General features: G+C 35.1%; 1 protein-coding gene across 2 annotated transcripts in view; it reads right to left on the bottom strand.

Moving 5' to 3' along the window:
• GABRG2 (gamma-aminobutyric acid type A receptor subunit gamma2) overlaps window positions 1-13,144 on the bottom strand; it is a 107,744-nt gene extending 94,600 nt beyond the window's left edge. For both annotated transcript variants that reach the window (XM_041746922.1, XM_041746924.1), the window contains exon 1: window positions 12,650-13,144. In XM_041746922.1, the coding sequence (XP_041602856.1) occupies window positions 12,650-12,756 (107 nt within the window). In that variant the 5' untranslated portion in view covers window positions 12,757-13,144. The remainder of the gene's footprint in view (window positions 1-12,649) is intronic.
• Window positions 13,145-24,688: the final 11,544 nt, after the last annotated feature.

Here is a 24,688-nt window from a genome sequence, read left to right as displayed (position 1 = left end):
ATTAATTTTATTCTCTTGGACTTCAGACTCTAAATAATGAGAAAATCACTCTCTAAGTGATTCTCTAAAAAGTTTACTTCGATACTCATTCATCAGAGAAATTGAGCTACATATGGAAATTATAGCAGATCTACAAAAAGGAGCTCCTAGCATGGGCTGTGGAAACTCTGCCCAAGGCCTGTTGACTACAAGCGTACTTGAAAAAAATCATGTTTCAGGGAGTATTTGATGACCAACATAGCTTGGGTTTTATGGCACTGAGTTGATTTTATTTGCTGTTTATTATATAAAAGATTTTGGTGAGATGACATGTGGTATGACTGGAAAGTTTTCTTTTGCTTTTCCATTTCAGTAGGGTTTTATTATTGGATATTTTTTCATGCTTTCAAATATAATAACTAAAATAGTCAAATATCATTCACTATGACTGTTCCTTTTTAGCCATGAAATAGAAAGATTTATAATAAAATTATCTCTCAATCCTAAAACATCTCACTGATGAAAATTCTATACTAAAGAATTTCAAAAAGAATTTAAAAATTTTCAAAAGAAAATGGAAGAGAGCTAAGAAGCTCTGAAAGTAATATCTCTAAAGGAAATAGGAAAATGAAGCTAGCATCTGAAAGAATCTAATAAAATATAATGTGACAGTAGAGTTTTGTCCAATGAAGAATTGGAGCTGACACACGAGAGATTGTCAGGGATACAAATCATGAAGGACCATATTGGGTAATCACATGCCCAGTTTGCCTGGGAAAGTTCCAACTCGCACCTGTGATCCTGACACAATTGTTAATTATACCCTCTTTCACCATTTTGCATAATAAATATAGAGTATATTACTTACAAGTCTAGTTAAGACAACTGAATCTTATGGTAGAAGAGGAGTTATTACAAATATTTAAGATGGCAATATAACAACCAATTTGTATTTTAGAAAGTCATTCTGAAGTGAAACTACCTTTATTTGCAGATAACAATATTGTATATAAAAAATCATAAGGGATCTATGAGAACTATCAGAGTAAGTTCTAGAACAAATATCACAGAATGTAAAGTAATATACAAAATAAATTGTTTTTCTGTATAATAAACATTTAGAAAATAATTTAAAGTATATAATTTGAAATAAGACATAAAATACTTAATAACCTTAAGAAAAATGTGCAAAATGCCTACATTGAAATATACAATAAGTGAGAAGAATTTAAGAAAATCTAAACATATTGAAAGATAAACCATGTCCATGGATTAGAAGACTTAACATTGTCAAAATGTCAATTTCTAATTTGATCTATATAGTCAATACCATTTCAAGGAAGACACAGCAGGACAGTTTTGTTTTGTTTTGTTTGTTTTTGTATAAGTTGACATATTTACTAAGAATATATAAGGACATAAAAGATGCAAAATGGGCAAATCAGCTTTTGCAAAAGAAGAACACTGATGGTTGTGTTTCATATTCATTGCCTGGTTTCAAGATTTACTGAATGGCTACAATGATCAAAGTCACAGAGTACTGACATACAAATAATCTAGTAGACCAATGTAATGAAACAGATATCAGAAATAGACCTAGACATACATACTAATAACATTTTGACAAAGTTTAAAAGAATGTCAATAAGAAAAGGAAAACTCCTCAAAAAATTGGGTTAAAATGATTGGGTAATTGTTGGGGGGAATGGATTTAATTCTCCAATGTATTAAACGAAAATAATAACATATTAAGATGGATATTAGAGCTAAGAGGGAAAGTTATAACTACAGAACCTCTAGAAAAAATATGAAAATATTATTTCTACAAACTTGGAGGAGGCAAATATCTTAGGACAGAAAAAACACTGACCATAATAGAAGCAATGACAAATTGTACTTTAAAATTAAACATTTTGCTCAACTAAATAAATTAGTAAATAATAGGGGCACCTAGGTGGCGCAGTTGGTTGAGTGTCAGTCTCTGATTTCAGCTCAGGTCATGATCTCAGGGTCATGGGATGGAGTGCCATGTCAGGCTCTGTGCTAAGTGGGAGTCCCTTGAGATTTTCACCCTCTCCTCCTGCCCCTCCCCCACTCAAGTAAATAAATAAATCTTTTAAAAAGTAGAAAATAAAAAACCTTAAGACTGGAAAAATATTTTTACTACATATATCTGATAAAGGGTTTTTATCTAAAATTCATAAAGTACTCCTACAAATCAGTAATAAAATCAATAAAAAAAAAAAAAAAACCTGAGGGGCTCCTGGGTGATTTAGTTGGTTAGGTATTCTACTCTTGATTTTAGATCAGTCATGATCTCGGGGTTGTGAGATCGAGCCCCACATCAGCTCTGCACTAGGCATGGAAGCTAGTTAAGATTCTCTATCCCACTCACTCTGCCCCTCCCCCACCTGTTTGCACGCAAGTTCTCTATTCCCCTTTCTCCCTTTCAAAAAACCCCAACAGAACAAAAACACCAAAAAAACCTGAATAGGTACAACTTTACTCCCACCATTATGGTTTAAATCCAAAAGACTTTAGTTACCAGCCTCTGTAGTGTCCCCAGTGATTCATATCTTCCTAGTATTCACACCTTTACCTAAACCTTTCCCACTAGTATCAGGATTGTTCTGTGTTACTAATGCCATATGGCAATAGTGATGGTACATAATTATAATATTATATTACAAAAGTCCATCCAAGTTCCATCTTGGGTGTTCTCTCTCTCCTTCTCTTTTTATCTCTTTTTCCACTCCACCTCTCCATCACCACAGAGAGATGGCCAGTGAAGGAAATGGAGCTTCCTGCCAATATAGTAGTGAGCTTGGGAATGGTTTGTCCAGCACCTTTAGGGAACTTGGGCCCTGTTCAACAACTTGATTGAACTTCATTCAACTTCATTGCAACTTCCTGAACCAGGATCATCTAGCTAAATTACTCCTGGATTCCTGTTCTTGGTAACCTTGTGAGGCTTACCCAAACATGGGGGATTTGTTGGTTTTTATTCTTTGGCATTTTTTGGATGTTTTGGATATATAGAAATAGATAACTAATGCAAAGGCAGATCACACCTAAAGTTGTAAGGATTTGCAGCAACTTGAACTATCACATATTAGAAAACTGTTCTGATAATTTCTTATAATATAAAAATAAATTAATTCTATGTTCCAGCATTCCCACCAAAAAAATGATAAGTCCAAAGCAACACCTGTACAGTAATGTTCATGCCAGCTTTGTCCAAACTGCCTCAAACTGAATGCATCAAGAAGAGAATGGGTAAACATGCTGTAATTCATACCATGGCATTCCTAACAATAAAAAGGAAGTCATGATTCGCAACATGTTTATCAAAAACAATATGCTTAGTAAAAGGAGCTAGGCACAAACTGTTGATTTCATCAATATAAAGTTCTAGAACAGAGAAAAATAGTCTGTGGTGAGGAAAAACATCACAAGAGAGACTATCAGGAGAAGGGAGGAAACAGAGTAGAGATAGTTAATTGGAAAGGGGCACAAGAAAGGTGTGATGGAAACTAATATATATTGAAAACTAGTGTGTGTTTTTTTGCATATGTATATAGGAGTGGTGGTTATACTTAAAAAATCATTTAACTGTACATTTAAATTCTGAACAGTTTATTACATTTCAGTTATGTATTTAAGAAAATATTTGACAGGTGAAATGTCTCTCTGCTGTGTGGTAAATTAATAAGACAGCAAAACTGGCATCAGAAAGGTACTGTAGGTGACTGATTTAGTAACCTAGGTGACAGATGATGTCGAGTTTAATTCTATCATCAGATCTATTAGGCTCAAAGAAAAATGAAGTTAGTCATGACCTTCAATAGTAAAGTATTAGCTTGGATTATTCCCTTCCTCATTCATCTCCAGATTCAACCTATTGCTTCCATTTCAGATCTAATACAGATGTTGCCATCAAGAGTAACAATATGGGTTTGTTCTGAATAATAGGTTGGGTAATTTTGCTCAGAAACTCAGACAGTGGTTTCACACTATCTCTGGAAAAAGATCCTTCTTTGCATATTATTAAGGAAGCTGTCTTCAAGAAGTTCTATGTGTCAGCATATATTTTATTATACAGAGATCTAATCTACATATGTTAGAAATATTAAGTTTACAGTAATGATCTAAAATGAATGATTGTTATAGGCATTCTACAAACAGAGACCTCTCCCCTATTTTCTTTTTTTACACACCTTAAGATAGGAGACTGACAAATTAGAGAGTTTTTATTGAGAAAGTCTATCCTGCACTGTCCCAAAATTTTCATTTTACAAAGGTAGAGAAGATACTTCTGCTTCTAGGAATATCCTCGGGAAATAATGACTCTATAGTAGTAATAAAAATAATAACAACAAATACAACATATAAGGGATGCTACCGTGTATCAAGCCCTTATCATGTATCATATCAATTACTACTCAAACTTATGAAGAAGTGTTATTTTCTTTTTTTTTAATATGAAGAGACTAGGTCTATATGAAGGTGACTGAGGGCCAACAAGTAATAGGAATAGGAATTTAAATTCTGGTCAAGTGTGGCTCCATAGCTTATAGTCTTTAAGGACCACACTATACCGTAGGACCTATTTGCTTTTTTGTTTTTGTTGGCACTATATATGCTCAACTTAGAGTGAGATACTGGTGGGAAGATAAAAAGATTTTTCTTTCTTCTTTTTTTAAAAGAAAACAAATTTCAGAGAAAATAAAATGCAATTTACATTATTTAATTAAAAATAATAAGCACATTTTAGAGGCAAAGCACTTCTCTAAAAACCTAGGTTATATAAATAGACAAAACAGTGTCTCTGTTTTTATCAGTTCTGTCTTCTACTGAGGGAAACAGAAAATAAAAAGTAACAATGATAAACCAATAAGCAACAGAGTATAAAATTATCTACTTAATTACTGAAGGCTCAAAGTATAAGGAAGAATAAAGCATAGATGAGAAAAAGTGGAACTGTGAGTACAAAGTTGAGTGTTGTTTGCAATATTACACTGAATAATGAGTAATATCTCACTCATTGGGAAGATAATATTTGAGCAAAGACTTAAAGTAGATGAATTAGCCAGTGGATATCTGGGAGAAATACATTATAGTGAATATACTATCCCTGTTGTTATGGCCAATGTCTCACTACAGGGAAGAAATAGGTGAGGATTGTTAGACTCTCACTTAATATAAATATAGAAGGCTACCAAAAAGATGCAGAACTTTTTAGAGAAAGCTAAAAACCAGTCATGGGTTCCTTTTATTTCACCCACCATGTAGCCACATAATAGAAGTTTAAGGATTCAATGAGAAAGGCATTCTTGTAGAAAAAGGTTATTGGCCTACAAGTAGAAAGAGCTGTGCAATTTCCTATTCTCTTTCTCTCACGGAGATATTTGCACCACCTCTAGCTTAAGGCAATTAAAAAAGGGCACCTGAGTGGCTCAGTCAGTTAAGCATTAGCCTTGTGCTCAGATCATGATGCCATGGGTCCTGGGATCTAGCTCCACATCGGGCTCCTTGCTCCCTGGGGAGCCTGTTTCTCCCTCTCCTCCCTGGTTGTGTTCTCTCTTACTATCTCTTTCTCTCTTTCAAATAAATATAATCTTTAAAAAAAGGAAGTCAAGAAATCCACTCGTAGATGTCTACCATGATGGAAAACTAACAAGGACAATTAATATCTCTACCCCAAATAGAAAACTTGTATAACTGCTTCTTGGTGCTCTATGAACCCAAAGTAGACAGGAAACTCTTAGGTAAATTTGGTCTGTATTCTCTATAATCTGAGCAGTCCAAATGAAGACTATAGCCTGATTCTTTCCTGAAAATGTCAAAAGGTAAATAGGCTAGTTTGAATAACCCCAAGTGTGAATCTGAATGAGAAAGACCTTCACTTCCAGAATCTAACAGGCAGTTTTGCTGAGTCCATCCGTCAGTCCATTCATTCTTCCATCTTTCCTTCCCTCCCTCCTCTAAACTAGATGGATGTCAAAAAACAGTCATGTTGGAATCATATTTTTAAAGTTATCTATTTGGTGATATAATTCTAGGAGAAGATCTGAGTACATGTATTTTGGCGTGGAACTGAAGGGGTATCATCTGACATCAACCATCATATAGCATAACTCATGTCAGGGAATAGTGCAATGCTGGAGTTCCCCAAAAGTGTAAAGGAGAAAGAAGATTATCTTCATAGAACCCATCCAACCCCCCAGTGAAAGAGTAACTCAGCATTTACGTATTTGTTACACAGATAACACAACTTAAGAATTTTCTGGTCCAGGCAGCCTGGGTGGCTCAGTGGTTTGGTGCCGCCTTCGGCCTGGGCATGATCCTGGAGACCTGGGATTGAGTCCCACATCGGGCTCCCTGCTTCTCCCTCTGCCTGTGTCTCTGCCCCTCTCTCTCTTTCTGTGTTTCTCATGAATAATTTTTTAAAAAATCTTTAAAAAAAAAGAAATTTCTGGTCCTTTAATTATCTTCTTTCTCTCCACTCCGACCTCACAAAAAAGTCAAGAGCAGCATAATAAGAGAGAAAGAAAAGCCTAACAAAAAAAACGTGTCAGACTAAAAAATCTCAGGTCAAGCATGATCAGAGAATAGAAGAAAAAACAAAGCAAAACCCAATGGGAGATTGAAAGATGAATTTAGATGAGAGTTTAATACCTAAAATGAGATTATTTTAAACTCTAAAATAGAAAACTTAAAAGATTGGGGCACCTGGGTGGCTCAGTAGTTGAGCATCTGCCTTTGACTCAGGTAGTGATCCCAGGGTCCTGGGATCCAGTCCCATATCAGGCTCCCTGTGGGGAGCTTGCCTCTCCTTCTGCCTATCTCTGTCTCTCTCTCTGTCACTCATGAATAAATAAATAAAATCTTAAAGAAAAAAAAAGAAAATTTACATGATTTAATTTAGATATTTTCCAGGTATAGGGAAAAGAGATTCAACTGATGAGGTTTGAAGAAAAATATCATTTCTAGAATATATCTACCTAAGTGTACCATGTTCAATAAATACATTATTGGGAAATTCAGGCAGATTTTAAGCATCATCAATAAAAGACATGAAATTAAAGTTCTACAAAAATCCTTAGAAAAAAATGAAAGATGAAATCAAAGCAACTATATTAAAGTAGAAATAATATTACTGCTTTGATATCTGGATATCTCTATCTTCGGTACATATTTTTTTTTTTTAAGATTTTATTGTGATGCCTGGGTGGCTTAGCAGCTGAGCATCTGCCTTCAGCTCAGGGCATGATCCCCTGATCCCTGGATCGAGTTCCATATCAGGCTCCCTGCATGGAGTCTGCTTCTCCCTTTCCCTCTGCCTCTGTCTCTACCTCTCTCTCTCAATCTCATAAATAAATAAAACCTTTAAAACAATAAAATAAATTTTTAAAAATAAATAATATTTTATTTATTTATTTTAGAGAGTGAGTGCACGCACACACATAGCCAAGCAGGAGTCGGGGTAGGGGTGCAATGGGAGAGAGAGATGAACTCTGCACTGAGCATGGAGCCCTACATGGGGTTCAGTCTCATGATACTGAGATAAAGACCTGAGCCAAAATTGAGAGTCTGAGGCTTAACCAAATGAGCTACCCAGGTGCTCCTATCTACAATATGTAAATATTTACAGTTGACATTTTTGATCACCTCAATCATATAAGCAACTGCTTGATTAACTTTGGTATGAAAATATCAAAGTGCATAAGCATTAATTTTAGAGGAATATGAAGTTATAACCAGAAATTGGAGCCTCATTTTTATCTGAGAATATTTGTATGCACATTCTTATTCTCTCTCTAGTCTCATGAGTTTGATAAGGAAGATAGTATTTTCTTTCCCATAACCGTAGGGAATAGATATGGAGAAATTAAAGCATTAGTTCAAGTGTCCTTGCATATTAGTTGAGAGCAGGATTAAGACTTCTCTAGTCACATTCCTAGGGCAATAATCCAAATTACACAAGTATAACCAGCCTTTTTCTTTCCAAAGGTAAGAAAATACTTGGATTGTTTTGAAATATAAAAGGCCTCTCCAGTTTACTTTACTGGGAGGGTTATTTGCTATTCATTTCTCCCATATTCTAGAGAATAAATATCCTTTAAAAGAAAATAAAAAGCCTTAAGTTATACATTAGTGGCTTAGAGTAAAAATAAAATTTAACTCCCAACCATATTAATCCTTATAGTATTATGATAAGAGTGCAAAAAATATGGTAATAATTCTATATCATTATAAAAATCATTGTATAACTCTATAGATAAAGTGCCATGTAAACGCTAAATATGCAGTGCTGATATTACACTCTCCACCCATTAATAAGGAAAACCATATGAATACCAAATAACATAATAGTGGGGAAAACAAGAATGCTTTTTAAGCAAAGATCCTTTATAATAATTGAAATCCTGCCATGAACTCAAGTTTGGTTGTAGAACCAGTCTATGCAGTGAGACAAAAATATATACCTGTTACCCTTTAGCCACAAGTATGTGTATTTAAACTGTGAAAATTCTGTCTTGGAATGGCTAGGAAATTGTGACAGTGACAAGAAGCCATAGGCCCTACTATTATATTTACAACAAAGATAAAGTCTTCAAAGTTAGGGATCCCTGGGTGGCGCAACGGTTTGGCGCCTGCCTTTGGCCCAGGGCCCGATCCCGGAGACCCGGGATCGAATCCCACGTCGGGCTCCCGGTGCATGGAGCCTGCTTCTCCCTCTGCCTGTGTCTCTGCCTCTCTCTCTCTCTCTGTGACTATCGTAAATAAATTAAAAAAATTTAAAAGTCTTCAAAGTTAGACTTAATTTCAATTCGAAAAATTCTTGACATAGAAAATTTTCAAGTGTGTAGAACAGAGACGTCTATGACTAAATATTCTGTAATTCAATTATTTTGAGATTATTCTAAATGAAGTCTAAGATATCCAAAGAGATATTTATATAAGTTTTTAATTAAAAGCCAATTCTTAAATTCCTGCCTATAATCTAAATGTTTTATCTAGAGGATGGTGGGCAGCTGGAGTCTGAGAAATACTGGGTGACAATATTTCTTTTCTTCTTTTTTTTCCAGGTAGATGTTTGTCTCAGGCTAGATTATTTGAAATGCTGTATCTACAACTAAACAATTAAGTATGCTGAGGAAATAATTTAGAGTAAGGTTGTATGTAGAGATTAATTCTGTTAATTATTGTGATATTTAATCACAATATCCCCTCTACATGTGGGATCATGGCCTGTTAAAGTTAAAACTATGAAAAAAATTGGTTATGGGATAAAAAACTTTAGCAGCTCACAAGAAAAGTCTCCTGAAGCATTTCTGTTGAGGCAACAGATAAGAAAATATTTAGAAATCTTTAACTCAAATTTCTTTTTTAAAATTCAGTACTAGCACTTCAAAGTAAGGGTTAGACTGAGTATCAAAAAGTCAATCAAATAAATCTCTAATCTGTCCTTGAAAAAAAATTCTTATTTTATAAAAATCTTATTCTAATAGAAATAAAAGTATATTTACTTTTAACACTTAATTCCTGTTTATTCTAAAAATGTTTGTTTTATCTCTAATTCTTCTTGTTAAGGTATTTTTACTCTGAGATGGGATGTAATTACATTGAAAGAGTTTATAAAATTGTGAAATTTGTTTTAAAACCTATATGTAGAATAGTTGTGCATGGGGTGTATGTAGTTATGAATATAATTACACATGTTCATACATCTATGCATATTTATTTTTCAGCCAATATTTCCTTATACATGAGTTGGGTTTATTAAAATTCTTTATAAGTATTCCTTATTCTTTGTAGTTTGTATAATATACCCAATGATTTAAAAAAATTCTGTATGTGAAATCGACTCATGCTCAGTTGAATAATGAATTAGCAATAATCAATGCACTTGTAAATATTAAATATGGTGATAAATAAACTTTTGGAAATCAGCAAAGTAACACTTTTCTTCAATGTGTGGTCTAGAGTATGTTCCTGAATTCCAACCCAGACATAATGATTCAGAATCTTTCAGTGTATGGTTCAGTAATCTCCATTTTAGCAAGTTTCCTATGTGACTCTTTTGATAGTACTATATACAAGATACAGGACAGTTTATATAACTTTGAGGTTCAGAAATTAATATTTCACACATAAGAAGAGGTATTAGCTAGTAACATCCTCATCTCAATGCTTTATATCCTTCTTCATTTTATTCTTGTATAAAAACATAATAAATTTAATCAATTTAATAAAGGAAAGAAACTTACTCTGCAGTTATGTAAATGAAAAAGTCAATGAAATCTGTTTCTTTAGTTCCTCTTCAACTCTCCACTATTTACCCAAAATGCCTCCTTTAAATTGATTCCTAGGATCCCACATATTCCCAGATGTCCTTCTTTAGAATCAGCTTTAGACCTCAAAGCTTCTATTTCCATTCAGCCCTATTCAGCCACTCTAATGGCTTTTTTTTTTTATGGGATTGCAGCAAACTGAAACTCTGATCACATTCTCTGCACTAAACTGCAATGACTCCATTCTGTCTCATTTCTGAGAAAATGTGAAAATCCTACTGGAGAGTTTACATGACACATAGTTCCCATTATTCAGAGCTATTTACAAAGCTCATCTAGGCTATTATGCAAAGAATTGAAACTTAAAATGTATCACTAATCTTTACTTTTTATATAATATTGGGGAAAAAAGTTCAAGCTGTGGCAACAGAAAGACATCTCAAATATGATACTATTATGAATAATAATAAAACTACATATCTTTCCATTAAAATAAGGCCATTAGAAATAAATAATAATGTATTCATCCATTTAGTTAAAAAATTGTTTACTAAGATAGGTCTTTCCTTTCTACTCATGTCTATTTCCCTATGTCCTGTCTAGATTTCAATCCACAGGTTTCATAAATGCTAAGAATATGAGAATTATTTTCTACCCATAAGCAACTGTCAACTAACTTCTGAAATAAATTAAGAGCTACACATGTTAAACAGAAAAATATGTGTGAATTTTAAATAAAAAAATGTTTTACCAAGATCCCACTCAAATGTACTGCACATGAAACATTTCCAATAAAAGTCTGTCTCCACTTCTAAGAAACCTACTTAATTTCATACTTTTAATGAAAATACATTATATCTTAAAGTAAAGGAGAAAGATATAAAAAGTGCTGAAATAATTAAGCAGACCCTATCTCTGCTTAGAAACTTCAAAAAAAAAAAAAGCTTTCACACTTGTTTTCCTGGGTCTCTTCTTAATCAAAAATCTGCATCTCCCATTACCAACCCTAGAGAATGGAGGACCAGAGAAGTTAACTAGAATTTTTAAAATAAAATAATAGTTAAGCCCCTAATCCTTTTTATTTCCTTTTGTTACAATACTACATAAGAGTGTCAACTCCCATGAAAACCTTAGGGCAATGGTTTGATTTGTTCTATAGCTATTTTTTTTCTCTCTTTTTTTTTTTTCTTTTGAGGAGTGGGGGCTATGAGACTAATTCTTATAGAGCTTTATTTCAAAATGACAGTATAGAAGAAAGCAAGAAATGTAGTCAACCACTAACTTGCCTTTGGTTCTGGCTGGACATCCTGAGGGAATGTATGTGCGTGGTACCATTGGCTGTTTAGGTGTGTAGATAATAAACTGTAAGTGGGGAGGAATATTCCCCTGATACTTTTGGTGCAATGAAGTTCAAGAAAATTTAGGTGCAAAACACTTCAGAGCACACACTAGCTCAGGGTTTTGGGGAATTCAATCCCCCCTTCCCATTTTTTCCATTTAGTGCAGCAAGGCTTTAAGACATAGATGTATAACTTCACAATTTTGCTTACCATTCACCTGGTTCAGCTTATTTTTTAATATTGCAGTAAGACCAACTCTTTTCTAGTCATATATCCTCTATGCATCATCAGCTACATTCTCCACCCCAAGCTCCCTCCCATCTTCAAGGAGGGGGTAGGAAAATCATAATAGGGCTCCCAGAGGTCATTAGTGCTCCTTGGCTCCGTTGGCCTTTGGTCTGTACTATAAGGATGTCCTGTATAGAATTAGATATCCTATGGGGCTAGATAAGCTTTCCTTTCGGCCCTAACCAGGACTGCTGTCCCTGGTGCTGAACCATGTTTGCCCATCAGGGAATCTGCTGCCGGGTCAATGGGGCTGAATAGAGAATGCCCAGGTGCAGAAACAAGCAATACTTTGCTGTACAGAAACAGAACCCCTCCTCCACATACACACACATAAGCACACACATCTCCTATGTGTTTGCCAGGATCCAGTTTGCAGTTTTCTCCTCCAGACCCCCACCCAAACGCCTCCAACATGGCCTCAAATCCCAGCAAGTACCAGCACAGCCCACCTCGACATCAAATTGCAGTATTATCAAAATGCTAATCCCCAAACACAAAGTCTTTATGACGTTAGCTTTTGAACTCTAAAACAAAACAAATAAAATCCAACAAATTAATAAATAAATGAAAGTGACCTTCCTCTTCCCTCCCTCTCTTTTCTGCCCTATATTTTCACAGTCCCCTAAATTATATCCCCATATCCTAGAATAGTGTTTAAAATCTGGGTGGTCTCCCTAGTTCCACATCCTTACCCCCTCCCCCACCTCTCCGGAACAAAACAACGCTGAAAACAGCACATCTTACCCGGGATAGAGCGATAGCAGGAGCAGAATCCACACCGTCATTTTCTGTGAAAATACAGGAGTCGAGTATTCTGAGCTTCCTGTGCTCCATATATTTGTCGAACTCATCGCTTTTTTTTCCTCCTCTGCCTCTAGTCTCTCGGTTGCAGAAGAATCCCTCCCCTTTGTATTATTATTATGCTTATGATCTGATGGTGGCTCCCCCCACCTGCCTCTAGTAGGTCCCGTCACTGGAGAACTGTATTGCCACCAGCTCTGGAATTAATATTCAGGGGGCAGAAATAAGATCAGCACAAACGCTTGCAGATACCATCAAAGCGTCAGCTCTGGGAGCGGCTTCCAAGTCTGGGGGAATAATGTATTTGAGGCAGGGGGAGGGTACAGGGAGAGACGCACACCAAGACAAATAAGGGAAAGAGATGCGCGCACACTCTACACATACTCATGTCCCTCACACTCACACATACTCCTCCTGGTCCTTCATTTTAGGTCTGTTTATTTGTTTGTTCTGTTTTGATTTTTTTTTTTCTTCTAGAAGAGGAAGGCAGGACTAGGGCTGTGTGTGTGTGTGTGTGTGTGTGTGTTTAAAAGAAATTTTAAAAATCAAAGTGTCTCTGCACGATTAACTATCACGCAGATTAACTATGAGGTCAAAGTGGAAGTGATGCTTGCTGCTGCAGCATAAATTAACACATGCGTGGTGTCTTCCCAGTGCTTTTAAACTCCTTACTGCACACACAAGCATGGAAGGACTGACTTTCATGGGGGACAAGAGATGCCATAACAAGCTGGTAAACTATATCACCAATGACAGAAGGCTTGTATCATTAGATCTGCCAAGAATCCTTATTAAAATCATGCAGTCTTACAAATCATGATTACACTGTAGGGGGAGGAGAGGCAGACAGTGGGGGGTGGGGGTGGGGAATGGCTGTTTCTCTGTAAAGTATCCTGTAGGGAAACAGATTTGGTGAATTTTCAATTTGAATGAAGAGAGAAAACATTGATAGAATTAAAAGACGTGAAAAAATCCCATACTCCCCAGGATTTACTCCCTTTTCTGTTCCCATCCCCAGTGAAAATATAAAGACACAAACTACTTGAAGGTTGAAGAATATAACTGCATCAAGATAGCTGCTTGAGTAGAGAATATAAACCACAAAATAGTGGCTGCTTTTTTAAGACAGTTGGACAAAGAGAGGAGGTCAAGAGGACATTTAACAATATAAAAGATTTGCTATATGGGGATTGACTTTTTTCACTCTGCTTGGTGACAATCTTGAAAATTTGTGGGGTAGATGAGTCGTGTTAGCATGCTTCCTTCTTGCTTAGAATGTTACCATGGATACTGAAACATGGGAGATATCCTTCTGTACCATCCTAGTTCATCTGCCACAGAGGAAACCCCATTACTCATCATAAAAAAGAAAGTGAAAGACTGTTTCAAGTTTTCTGTAGGGTCTAGACCACAGCAAAGATGTTCATGGAGAGATGGTGAAGAGGACAAATCAAACCCCTTGCCGGTATAAAGCAGGGAGTCATTTCAAAACCTGTGTGTTTTCTCCAAAAAGAAAGTCTTCCAGGTAGTAACTTGAGAATGCAGTCAATGAAACATAGGAATAGAACATAAAATGAGTAGGTCCACACTCCATCTGCAACCCTAAAACCTGCCCAAGGAAAGCAGAATTACTAACAGCTCCTGCCAATGACAGAAATTGAGGACACTCTTTCTGACAATGAAGCAAAACAAGCCTAACAGACACACCTGGAATCCTGCATGCCTTTAGAAATCAGCCTTGTTTTATGGCGTTTGAATAAAATCCAATCGAAACAACAATATTCACAGGCAGTAATTGACTTCTTTCTATTGTGATTAAAATAGAGGGAGAACAAATGTAAATCCCTATCTTTGTAATTCTCTTGTTCCTTGCTGCGCTGTGAAGAACTTTGGTCCCCCCCTTATATTTACATTTATTTACAAAAAGATGCTGGGTTGTTAATAGTGTATCTTTGTTTTTGGTGAAGATAATTCTATTGCATTGTTTTAGGCCAAGGCCAGATGCCTACCCAAACCAAACCAGTAAGATAAATGAAAGAAAAGGACTGTATCTGAATTAGGAGAGTGGTGGAAAACTTACACACTGGAGTGGCTATAACCCATTGGAATGGAGATTCCACTCCTCCGTTCCAGTTAGAGTTGCCAAGGAAATGGGAATAAAGTTATGAGAAATGTCCTAATTTTTAAAACACAAAGGAGGACACACCAAATACATGCAGAACATTAGGTTACAAATATTGTTTCATACCATATAAAAAATTGATGTGAAATTCTGCCTTCTACTATATAGGATATGTTCAATTTTGCAATGTAAGTTTTTGACCCCAGGTTTAGTGATAAGCATATTAATCTGGGAGAATGAATGTTAACACTTTCCAAAGCAGTAATTCATATACTGACCCCTTATCAGTATCTTCATGATCTCTAGAGATTCTAATCTATTTTAATAATGGAATATCTCTCAGCAAATTAAGAAAATTAAGAGGAAATTTTATTTTATTATACTTTTTATAGTATTTGGGCACAATTTTACCTTCACTATTCTTGGTTAGACTTCAGTTTGCCTCTGCAGGTCTACTAACTGGTGGGTGCTCTGAAGAAGATTATTTTAATGTATTGTCTAAGATACATTTTGCAATACACATTAATGCCATTGGTAATTGTAAGACATCTTATCCATTAATTTTTAAAATTACCATTCAGTTACACTTATTCCTGCCCATTTTTAAGAAAATATGCTTATAATACCATAATAATACCATATTTAAATAACCATTATGTGGTAAGCATGCCTATCCTTTCATTGTAAATAAAATATGTATTCATGTGCATACATTTATACAAAAATTTAAAAATTATTGTAAAATAGGAAAAAACTACTACCTACACCCTGTCATTCAAGCAAACCATTGTCAATATGCTGCAGATTCATTTTGTAGTTTATTTTTTTCTGAATAAAATTTCATTTTCACTTTTAATTTGACCTATTTTATTGTTATTACTATGCTCAAAAGTCAATTATGCGGTCAAAAGTTGGACCACTTTGGTTGTTGATAGCCAATCTCTTTCACTTGGGGAATTCAGACATATACTTAGGTTCTAGTTCTGGTAATGATGAAATTGGCTAGCCATCCTACAGATAATAATTATAAGTGGTGAACAAAACATGAAATAAATAATTGTGCAAAACCCTAGAAAGCTACAAAAAGCAAGTAGAAAGTGTTGAACATTTGACCACAGAAAGATGAAACCGAATTGGAGGAGATGTAAGATTATGTGGTTTTTCCACTGAAGGCAGTTTAAGGATAACCAAAGTTTCCTTATTTGCCATCAATTTGCATGGTGTTAGCACAGGAAGTCCCACATCCCAGGAAAACCCTCAATCCCAAAGGGACAGGATGGCTAAAAGTCAGAAGGCAGCAATCTTACTGTTTTGAGTTTTAAAAGGAGGGGTATGGGGCTGCCAGAGCCACTCAAATTGAAGGAAGGAATCACAGAAAAAAAGTTACAACCAAGAGAGGTATGATTCCAAATATATATGCAAAATGTATATACAAACTTACCTTAGATGTTTGTTTTTGGGTAAAAGGGGGAAAAGATGCCAAGAAGCGTGAAAAAGCAAAAATTGCAAGACTGAAAAAGCTGAGCCAGTATGACAGCTGCCACTCACTGCAGAAGACACGGAGTTTGGAGTTTGAATCCACCAAGTTTAAGGATCATAATAAATACTTCATACTTACCCTAAAAACCCTGGAAGGACCACAACTCTTCTCTATTCTAGGACTAAGGACTAAACCTAAGGACAAAACTGAAACTAGCCTGAAAACAGCATAAACTAATTCTGTGCCAGATGAAAGTCATTTGCTAGTAACTTAATTCCTAATAAAAAAAAAATCAACATTCTTTAAAAGACAATTAAAAATCAGAATGCCAATAATATATAAATTGTATTGATACATGTTTAAATTATTTGATAAATGGCAAAAAATAAGACACACAAAGTACAGGGTAATAGAACACATTTTAAAGAAAATAGCATTCAATGTAAACCAACAAAACCTGAGATGCAATTAGCAAATAAGGGATATTCGGTCCACTATTTTAAGTAGTTCAGTCACTTAAAAGGAAGAACATGGTTATGACGTTTATGTCGTCAATGAGTGTACATACAGTAGGGACTCTCAGCAAAGAAATAGAAACTATTTTTAAAAATAGAAAATTCTAGAACTTTACAAACACTTCAAGGAGAAGTTTATGCATGAGTTTTAATAACAGATTGGCAATTTCAGGATAGTAGAAGAAATAAATAATCAGTAGACCTGAAGATAAATCAATAAAAATTATCTACCATAAAAATCACAGGAAAATGTTCAAAGAAAGTTAAAGGGTGATTAAAAACCTGTGTAACAATATCAAGCCTCCTTACAAAGTTGTGTGGAAGGAGAAGAAAGAATAAAGCAGAAGCATAAAAAAATAAATAAAAAATAAAGCAGAAGCATATTTAAAGTAATAATGGCCAAAAAATTTCCCAAAATTGATAAAAAAAAAAAATATTACATTAGATCCAAGAAGTTCAGTGGACTCCAAGCAGGGTAAACATGAAAACTCATGGAAACTTTATAGTCACACATCTAAAAACTAAAGATTAAATGAAAACTTTAAAAATATCCAGGATCAATGAAATACATTCATTGCTAGTGGCTAACAATGCAATGATGGTTGACTGATCAAAACAATTAGGGCCTGGAAACAGTGGGTGACATCTTTGAAGTTTTGAAAGAAAACGTACACATAGAATTCTATATCTAGTAAATGGATCCTTCAAAATGGAAAAAAAAAAAAAAAAAAAGGTGTTCTATATGTTTACAAATTGAATTAAAATAAAATTTTAAAAATCTCTCAGGGATCCCTGGGTGGCGCAGTGGTTTGGCGCCTGCCTTTGGCCCAGGGCGCGATCCTGGAGACCCGGGATCGAATCCCACATCAGGCTCCCGGTGCATGGAGCCTGCTTCTCCCTCTCCCTCTCCCTCTGCCTATGTCTCTGCCTCTCTCTCTCTCTCTCTCTCTCTGTGACTATCATAAATAAATAAAAATTATAAAAAATCTCTAAAAAAATAAAATTAAATTTTAAAAACTTGAAAAATTTTTTTCAAGTAAACAAAGGCTGAGAGAATTTGTCACCAGCAGAGCTGAGATAGAAATAAAGGAAATTCTTTAGGCTGAGGGAAAGTGATACCTTATGGAAACATAGATATACACAAATGAAGAGCATGGAAAATCGTTAATATTTGGGGTAAAAAAGTTTTTATTGTGTTCCCTTTAAAAGAGACCTGACTTTTAAATGCATGTTATAATAATTCATATTAGAGTTTATAGACCATATATGTATAGTAGCATAAAGTATCCCAGAGTTGGGGTTAAGTTATATTGTTACAAATTCTTCTATTTCATCAAGTGACCTGTTAGCAACTGTAAATAGACTTTGATAAAGATGAATATGGCAATATTCCTTAAAGCATCACTGGAAATAATATAAAAGTATAGATAAAAATCATTAGAGAAATTAAAACCAAATACTAAAAAATAATTAATAAGGCAAAGGCAGCAGAAAATAACAGAATGGGGAGAAAATAATGAGACAAGGAGAATAAAAATAGCAAAATAATGGCTGAAAATAGTTATGAATAAAAGAATTATTAGAAGAGATAAATAGCTATTTTTTTAAGATTTTTTATTTATTAGAGAGAAAAATGAGCTGAGGGGGAGGGACTTGGGTAGGGGAACAAGCAGGCCCTGCTGAGCAGGGAGCCTGATATAGGGCTCCATCCCAGGACCCTGAGATCATGATCTGAGCTGAAGGCAGACAGTTAACTGGGCCACCCAGGATCCCCAAAGTGTTATTTATTATAATGACAAAAGGATTAATTCATCAAGAAGACAAAAAAATTATAAAATTTTACACACCTGATAATAGAGCTTAAAATAAAATGAAGCAAAAAAACTGACAGGAAAAGTCAGTACTTGACAGGAAAAATAGATATATCCCACAATCACAGCTGGCAATATTAAAAAAGTCTTCTGACTTCTCATTTATAGAACACTATACTCAATAATTGCAGAGTAAATTAACAAATGTACATACTTTTCAACTGTTCAAAAATAACCCTCGATAAATTTTAAAATTTTGAAAGCTTAGAGTGTATATTCTGTTACTACAACAGAATTCAGTTGGAAATCAATAATAGGTAGAAAAGTTCCCAAAATTTTGAAAATTGAACAGTATCCTTCTAAATAATTCATAGATCAAAATGGAAACACATTTGCCTCAAAACAAATGAAAATGCAACATCTTAAATTTGTTCTGTGGAGCTCAAGCAAAACCTGGAGGAAATTCATAACTGTCAGTATATAAAAGAGGAGAAAACTTAAAATCAATTATCTAAGCTTCTGGCTTTAGAAGCTAGAAAAAGAATAAATGAGTTCTACAGACTCATTTGACTTTCAATAAAGATGAGGCATTTCAAAGGGGACAGCCTAATATTTTAAAACAATAATGTTGGAATATTATTGCTCCTAATAATGGTAAATTTTATTTTATTATTATTTTTTAAGTAGGCTCCATGCTCAACATAGGGCTTGAACTCATAACCTTGAAATTGAGTCATATGCTCTACTAACTGAGCCTGCCAGGTGGTCTCAAAATGGGTAATTTTTTTTTTAAATAACCTTTGTCTTTTACTCCATCATACATGAAAAAGCTAAAACTTGGGGCACCTGGGTGGCTCAGTGGTTGAGGAAATGCCTTCCACTCAGGGCATGATCCTGAAGTCCCGGGATTGAGTTTCATGTCAGGCTCCCTGCATGGAGCCTGCTTCTCCCTCTGCCTATGTCTCTGCCACCCCCCCCCTCTCTCTCTCTGTCTTTCATGAATAAATAAATTTTTTAAAAAAAAAAGCTAAAACTTATGGTTTTTAAAAAGAAAAACTATCTTCGTGACTTTGAGGTAGACAAAAAATTCTTAGAGAATGTATAAAAATCATAAAGCATAAAATATGACATTGATAAGCTGGGACTTCAGAAAAATTAAAATTTCTATTCATCAAAAGATTGTACTAAAAATATTGTAAAGGCAAGTCACATACAGGAAAAAAGTATAACAATGAAAATATCCAAAAAAAAATAAAAAATAAAAAAAATAAATAAATAAATAAAAAAATAAAAAAAATTAAAAAAAAATAAAAAAAAAAGAGAAAATATCCAACAAAGAACTTGTATCCAGCATACATAAAGGATATCTTACATCTTATTAATAAAATGCAAACGACCTAATAAAACTGGTCAAAATATTGAATAGGGGATCCCTGGGGTGCTCAGCGGTTTAGCGCCTGCCTTTGGCCCAGGGCGTGCATGATCCCTGGGGTCCCGGGATCAAGGCCCGCATGGGCTCTCTGTATGGAGCCTGCTTCTAATTAAAAAAAAATAAAAAAAAAAGAGAAAATATCCAACAAAGAACTTGTATCCAGCATACATAAAGATATCTTACATCTTATTAATAAAATGCAAACGACCTAATAAAACTGGTCAAAATACTTGAATAGGGGATCCCTGGGTGGCTCAGCGGTTTAGCGCCTGCCTTTGGCCCAGGGCGTGCATGATCCTGGGGTCCCGGGATCAAGGCCCGCATGGGGCTCTCTGTATGGAGCCTGCTTCTCCCTCTGCTTGTGTCTCTGCCCACCCCCACCCCGTGTCTCTCATGAATAAATAAATAAAATCGTTAAAAAAATACTTGAATGTATATCTAATGAAAAAATTGTATGTGTATCTAATAAGCATATGAAAAAGTTCTCATTGTCAGAATGCATCAACAAAATATGAACTGAAACCACAATGATATCTTTTCTTATTAACAAAGCTGGCAATACCAAATTTTTTGAGGGTAGAGAGCAACTAAAATTCATACATTTTCTGATGAGAATGTAAAATGGTATAACCATTTGCAAAAGATTTTGGCAGTTTCTTACAATATTAAACATTCACTTACCATATGACCAAGTGATTCTATATCAAGGTATTTATCAAAGAAAAAAAAAATGTGCCCCTACCAAAAGTTTGGTACAAAAATTCTGTAGAAGATTTATTACATTTGGAATACTTCAAATATCAGTAGGAGAATAGATAATCAGATTCCATGCCATATTTATAAAATGGAAAATTACATTTAGCAATAATCTTAAGAGTAATTTATACATGCACACATAGACACATACAAATATATATACACACAAATATATATATACACATGCACACACACACACACACACACACACATATATATATATATTCAAGAGCATAATTTCAAAAATATTATGTTAACCAGAAGAAGCTAAGCCAAAATAAATAAATGAATAAAAGATTCAAGTTATATGATTTTCAGGGGCAGCAAAAGAAGTCTATGTGACTAAAATCAGAACATAGTTGGGGCGCCTGAGTGGCTCAGTCAGTTAAGCATCTACCTTTGGCTCAGGTCATGATCTTTGGCTCAGGTCATGATCCCAAGGTCCTGAGATCAAGCCCCTGTGGGGCTCCCTACTTAGTGCTTCTTTCTCCCACTCTGCCTCTACCTCCCCCTCTGCTTTCCCCACCCCCATCTCCCTAACCCTTAACTCATGTGCACTCTCTCTCTCAAATAAATAAAATCTTAAAAAAAAAAAATCCAAATGAAGCTTACCTATAATAGGTTCTCAATGAGGTACAGGAGAGATTTCTGAGATGAAAGAAATATTCTGTATCTAGATTAGGAAGGTTAATATACAGGCTTATCTACTGATAAAACTTACCAAATTTACACTTAAGACCTAATGATTACATTGTATGTTAATTTTACTTTAATTTTTAAAATTTTACTGATAAAATAAATAGTATGCTTATCAATAAGCATACTTGGATCAGGCACAGTGCTGTGTGACAAGCATTATTTGACCCTCCTTCAAAAACTACAAGGCAGGTACAATTACCATTGCAATTTTCCACATGGGAAGATTAAAGTTTAGGGAGGTTAAATTATTTGCCCAAGAAAACCCACAGAGTTATTATATAGTCCTCAGCAGAGGAGATTTTATTTTTTTAATAGATTTTTATCTATTTATTCATAAGAGACTAAGAGAGAGAGGGAGGGGGGTGGCAGAGACACTGGCAAAGGGAGGAGTTTCCCTCCATGCAGGGAGCCAGATATGTACTCAATCCCATGACTCCAGGATCATGCCCTGAGCTGAAGGCAGATGCTCAACCACTGAGTCACCCAGCCGTCCCATCAGAGAAGATTTTGAATGCAGCAATCTGATTTGAGAAAACCCTTGAGCATGATTGTATGCAGTTTCTGAGTAACATGGTGGTAGTTTAAAAAAAAAAAGTTATTAACCATTTTCTCTAATCATGAGTTATAATGAAATTTTAGAGGCAACTTGATGTAATAGAAAGAACATAGAGTCTAGAGTCAGGAATCTTGGGTCTGTAATGAACTCTGTGACTTTAGGAAAATTATATATCATTTCCCTAGGACTCATTTTTCCATCAATAACATGAGGGATGATACAGGTGATATAGATGGGTCTTTTCAGTTCTAACATTCAGTAACCTGTAATTCCAACAGCATTTTAGGGGTACTGGCAGGGAAAGAGTGTCTATAGTTCCTCCAAATAGGTTAACTCTTTTCATTACAGCTTGACATTAACAGGGGCAATGTCTATGTGACTGAACCACTGGCTTGGTTATCTCAATCTCAGCCTCCCTTCTGTCTCATGTGAAACTCATTGCTCAGCATACTGGATGAGGCAGATTCACAGGTGGACTCTACTTCCCCATAGTTGAATCTGGGCTGACCTTGAATTTGCTTTGTCCAGTAGGATGTACAGATATGTGAGTTCTGACGTCTGGCGTAAAAGGGTATCTCCACTTGTATCTTCATCTCTTGGGAATGCTCCTGCCGTCATGTAAAACATCAGTTCTCCATGACAACAGGGCATTTACTTGCTTTAATTTCAGTGCCTTACCTCAGCACCTAAGAAGAGGGCTTGCTCTACAGTACATGTCCATTGAATATTTGCTAAAATCTAAAGAATTGAATCTTACAAAGTATCCTTCAGAAACAACTCAGTTTAGATTTGCAATAACAGTGTATGAATGCCACATTGGCCATTCTTTTGAAATCACTGGGTATAATTTTTTTTAAATATCAAAACCATCATCTGAAAATTGCAGGCATCTCAACATTTACTTAGCATGGCACACAATGTAAGAACTTGATCAATGCTGTGAATTACCTTTTAATGATTCTCAGATGTTCCAGGCAATCATGACACAAGTAAAGCAGACTTTTCCCAGGCTAATGTCTCTCATTGCTAATGATGTGCCTCCCAGGGATTTTCTTTTAGATTCTGGAGTCACTGGAGTGTCATTTAGTATGACAATGTTAGTGGATGGGACTGGTGCTGTGGCATGAACTCCCCCCTACTGGCTCCAGAATCAAGTACCTCATACAAGACAATTTTAAACCACAGGGGAAAATAAGGATAAATGAAAATAACAGCAAATGATTATAATGATAATTTATGGCATTCTTTTTTTTTAAAGATTTTATTTATTTATTCATGAGAGACATAGAGACAGAGAGAGAGGCAGAGACATAGGCAGAGGGAGAAGCAGGCTTCTCACAGGGAGCCTTATGTAAGACTCAAGACTGATCCCCAGACCCAGGATTATGTCCTGAGCCGAAGGCAGACACTCAACTGCTGAGCCACCCAGGCGTCCCTTTGGCCATCTTTAAATGCTTTTAATTTCCTCTTTTTTTTTTTTTTTTTTTTTGTTCAATTGAAAGGTCAATCAACTTTTAAATGCTTGATTTCATTTTTAAAAATTTTAATTGTGATGGAAAACACAAATATGAATATAATTAATGAAACATCAGTTTATTTAACAGAGTTACCCCAGCAGAAAATAAATGTGAAAACTTTGAAAAAATACCATATGGCTCTACCAAACAGTAAAAATTTCAGTTTAAAATTATTAGATTGCGGGATCCCTGGGTGGCGCAGCGGTTTAGTGCCTGCCTTTGGCCCAGGGCGCGATCCTGGAGACCCAGGATCGAATCCCACATCGGGGTCCCTGCATGGAGCCTGCTTCTCCCTCTGCCTGTGTCTCTGTCTATCATGAATAAATAAATAAAACCTTTAAAAAAAATAAAATTATTAGATTGCTTTATTGAGGAAATTAATTTCAGCACCTCAAATTAATACTCAAAGGAAAATATGGCTTCTTTAAAGTTACAGAATATATGCGAAAATTTCTACTGCCTTTGTCAAAAAGTGAGAGGTTCCAGCAAGAAAAATTAATCCATGTTTTAAGTCTATTGGAAATTTTACTAACATGCCTAGGGCACAACTGATAAAGTTGATTTTTTTTATATTTGTCTCAATCTGCATATGGGCTAATAATAATACTGTTGTGTGGATTACATAAATTAATATATGTAATTATTTTACACAATCTATGGCTTATTTTGTAAACTCAATAATTCTTTTGTTATCATTATGCATTTTCCTATTATTTAACAACATTCATCAAAATTTATTAGTATCTAATAATTACTAGGCCTCAGTCTAAGTATCATTCAAACAAAGTTACTATGTGCCCTTGTAAAGATTATAGTTTATTTTTATTTATTTATTTATTTATTTATTTATTTAATTTATTTTTAAAATATTTTATTTATTTATTCATGAGACACACACAGAAAGAAAGAGAGAGAAAGAGAGGCAGAGACACAGGCAGAGGGAGAAGCAGGCTCCATGTGGGGAGCCTGATGCGGGACTTGATCCCGGGACTCCAGGATCATACCCTCTGCTGAAGGCAGGTGCTAAACCGCTAAGCCACTCAGGGACCCCCAAATATTACAGTTTAGCCACTTACTTTCTACCATGCTCACTG

This window comes from Vulpes lagopus, chromosome 3, assembly GCF_018345385.1.
Source record: "Vulpes lagopus strain Blue_001 chromosome 3, ASM1834538v1, whole genome shotgun sequence".
NCBI lineage: Eukaryota > Metazoa > Chordata > Mammalia > Carnivora > Canidae > Vulpes > Vulpes lagopus.
This window is presented reverse-complemented; position numbering and strand designations above follow the sequence as displayed.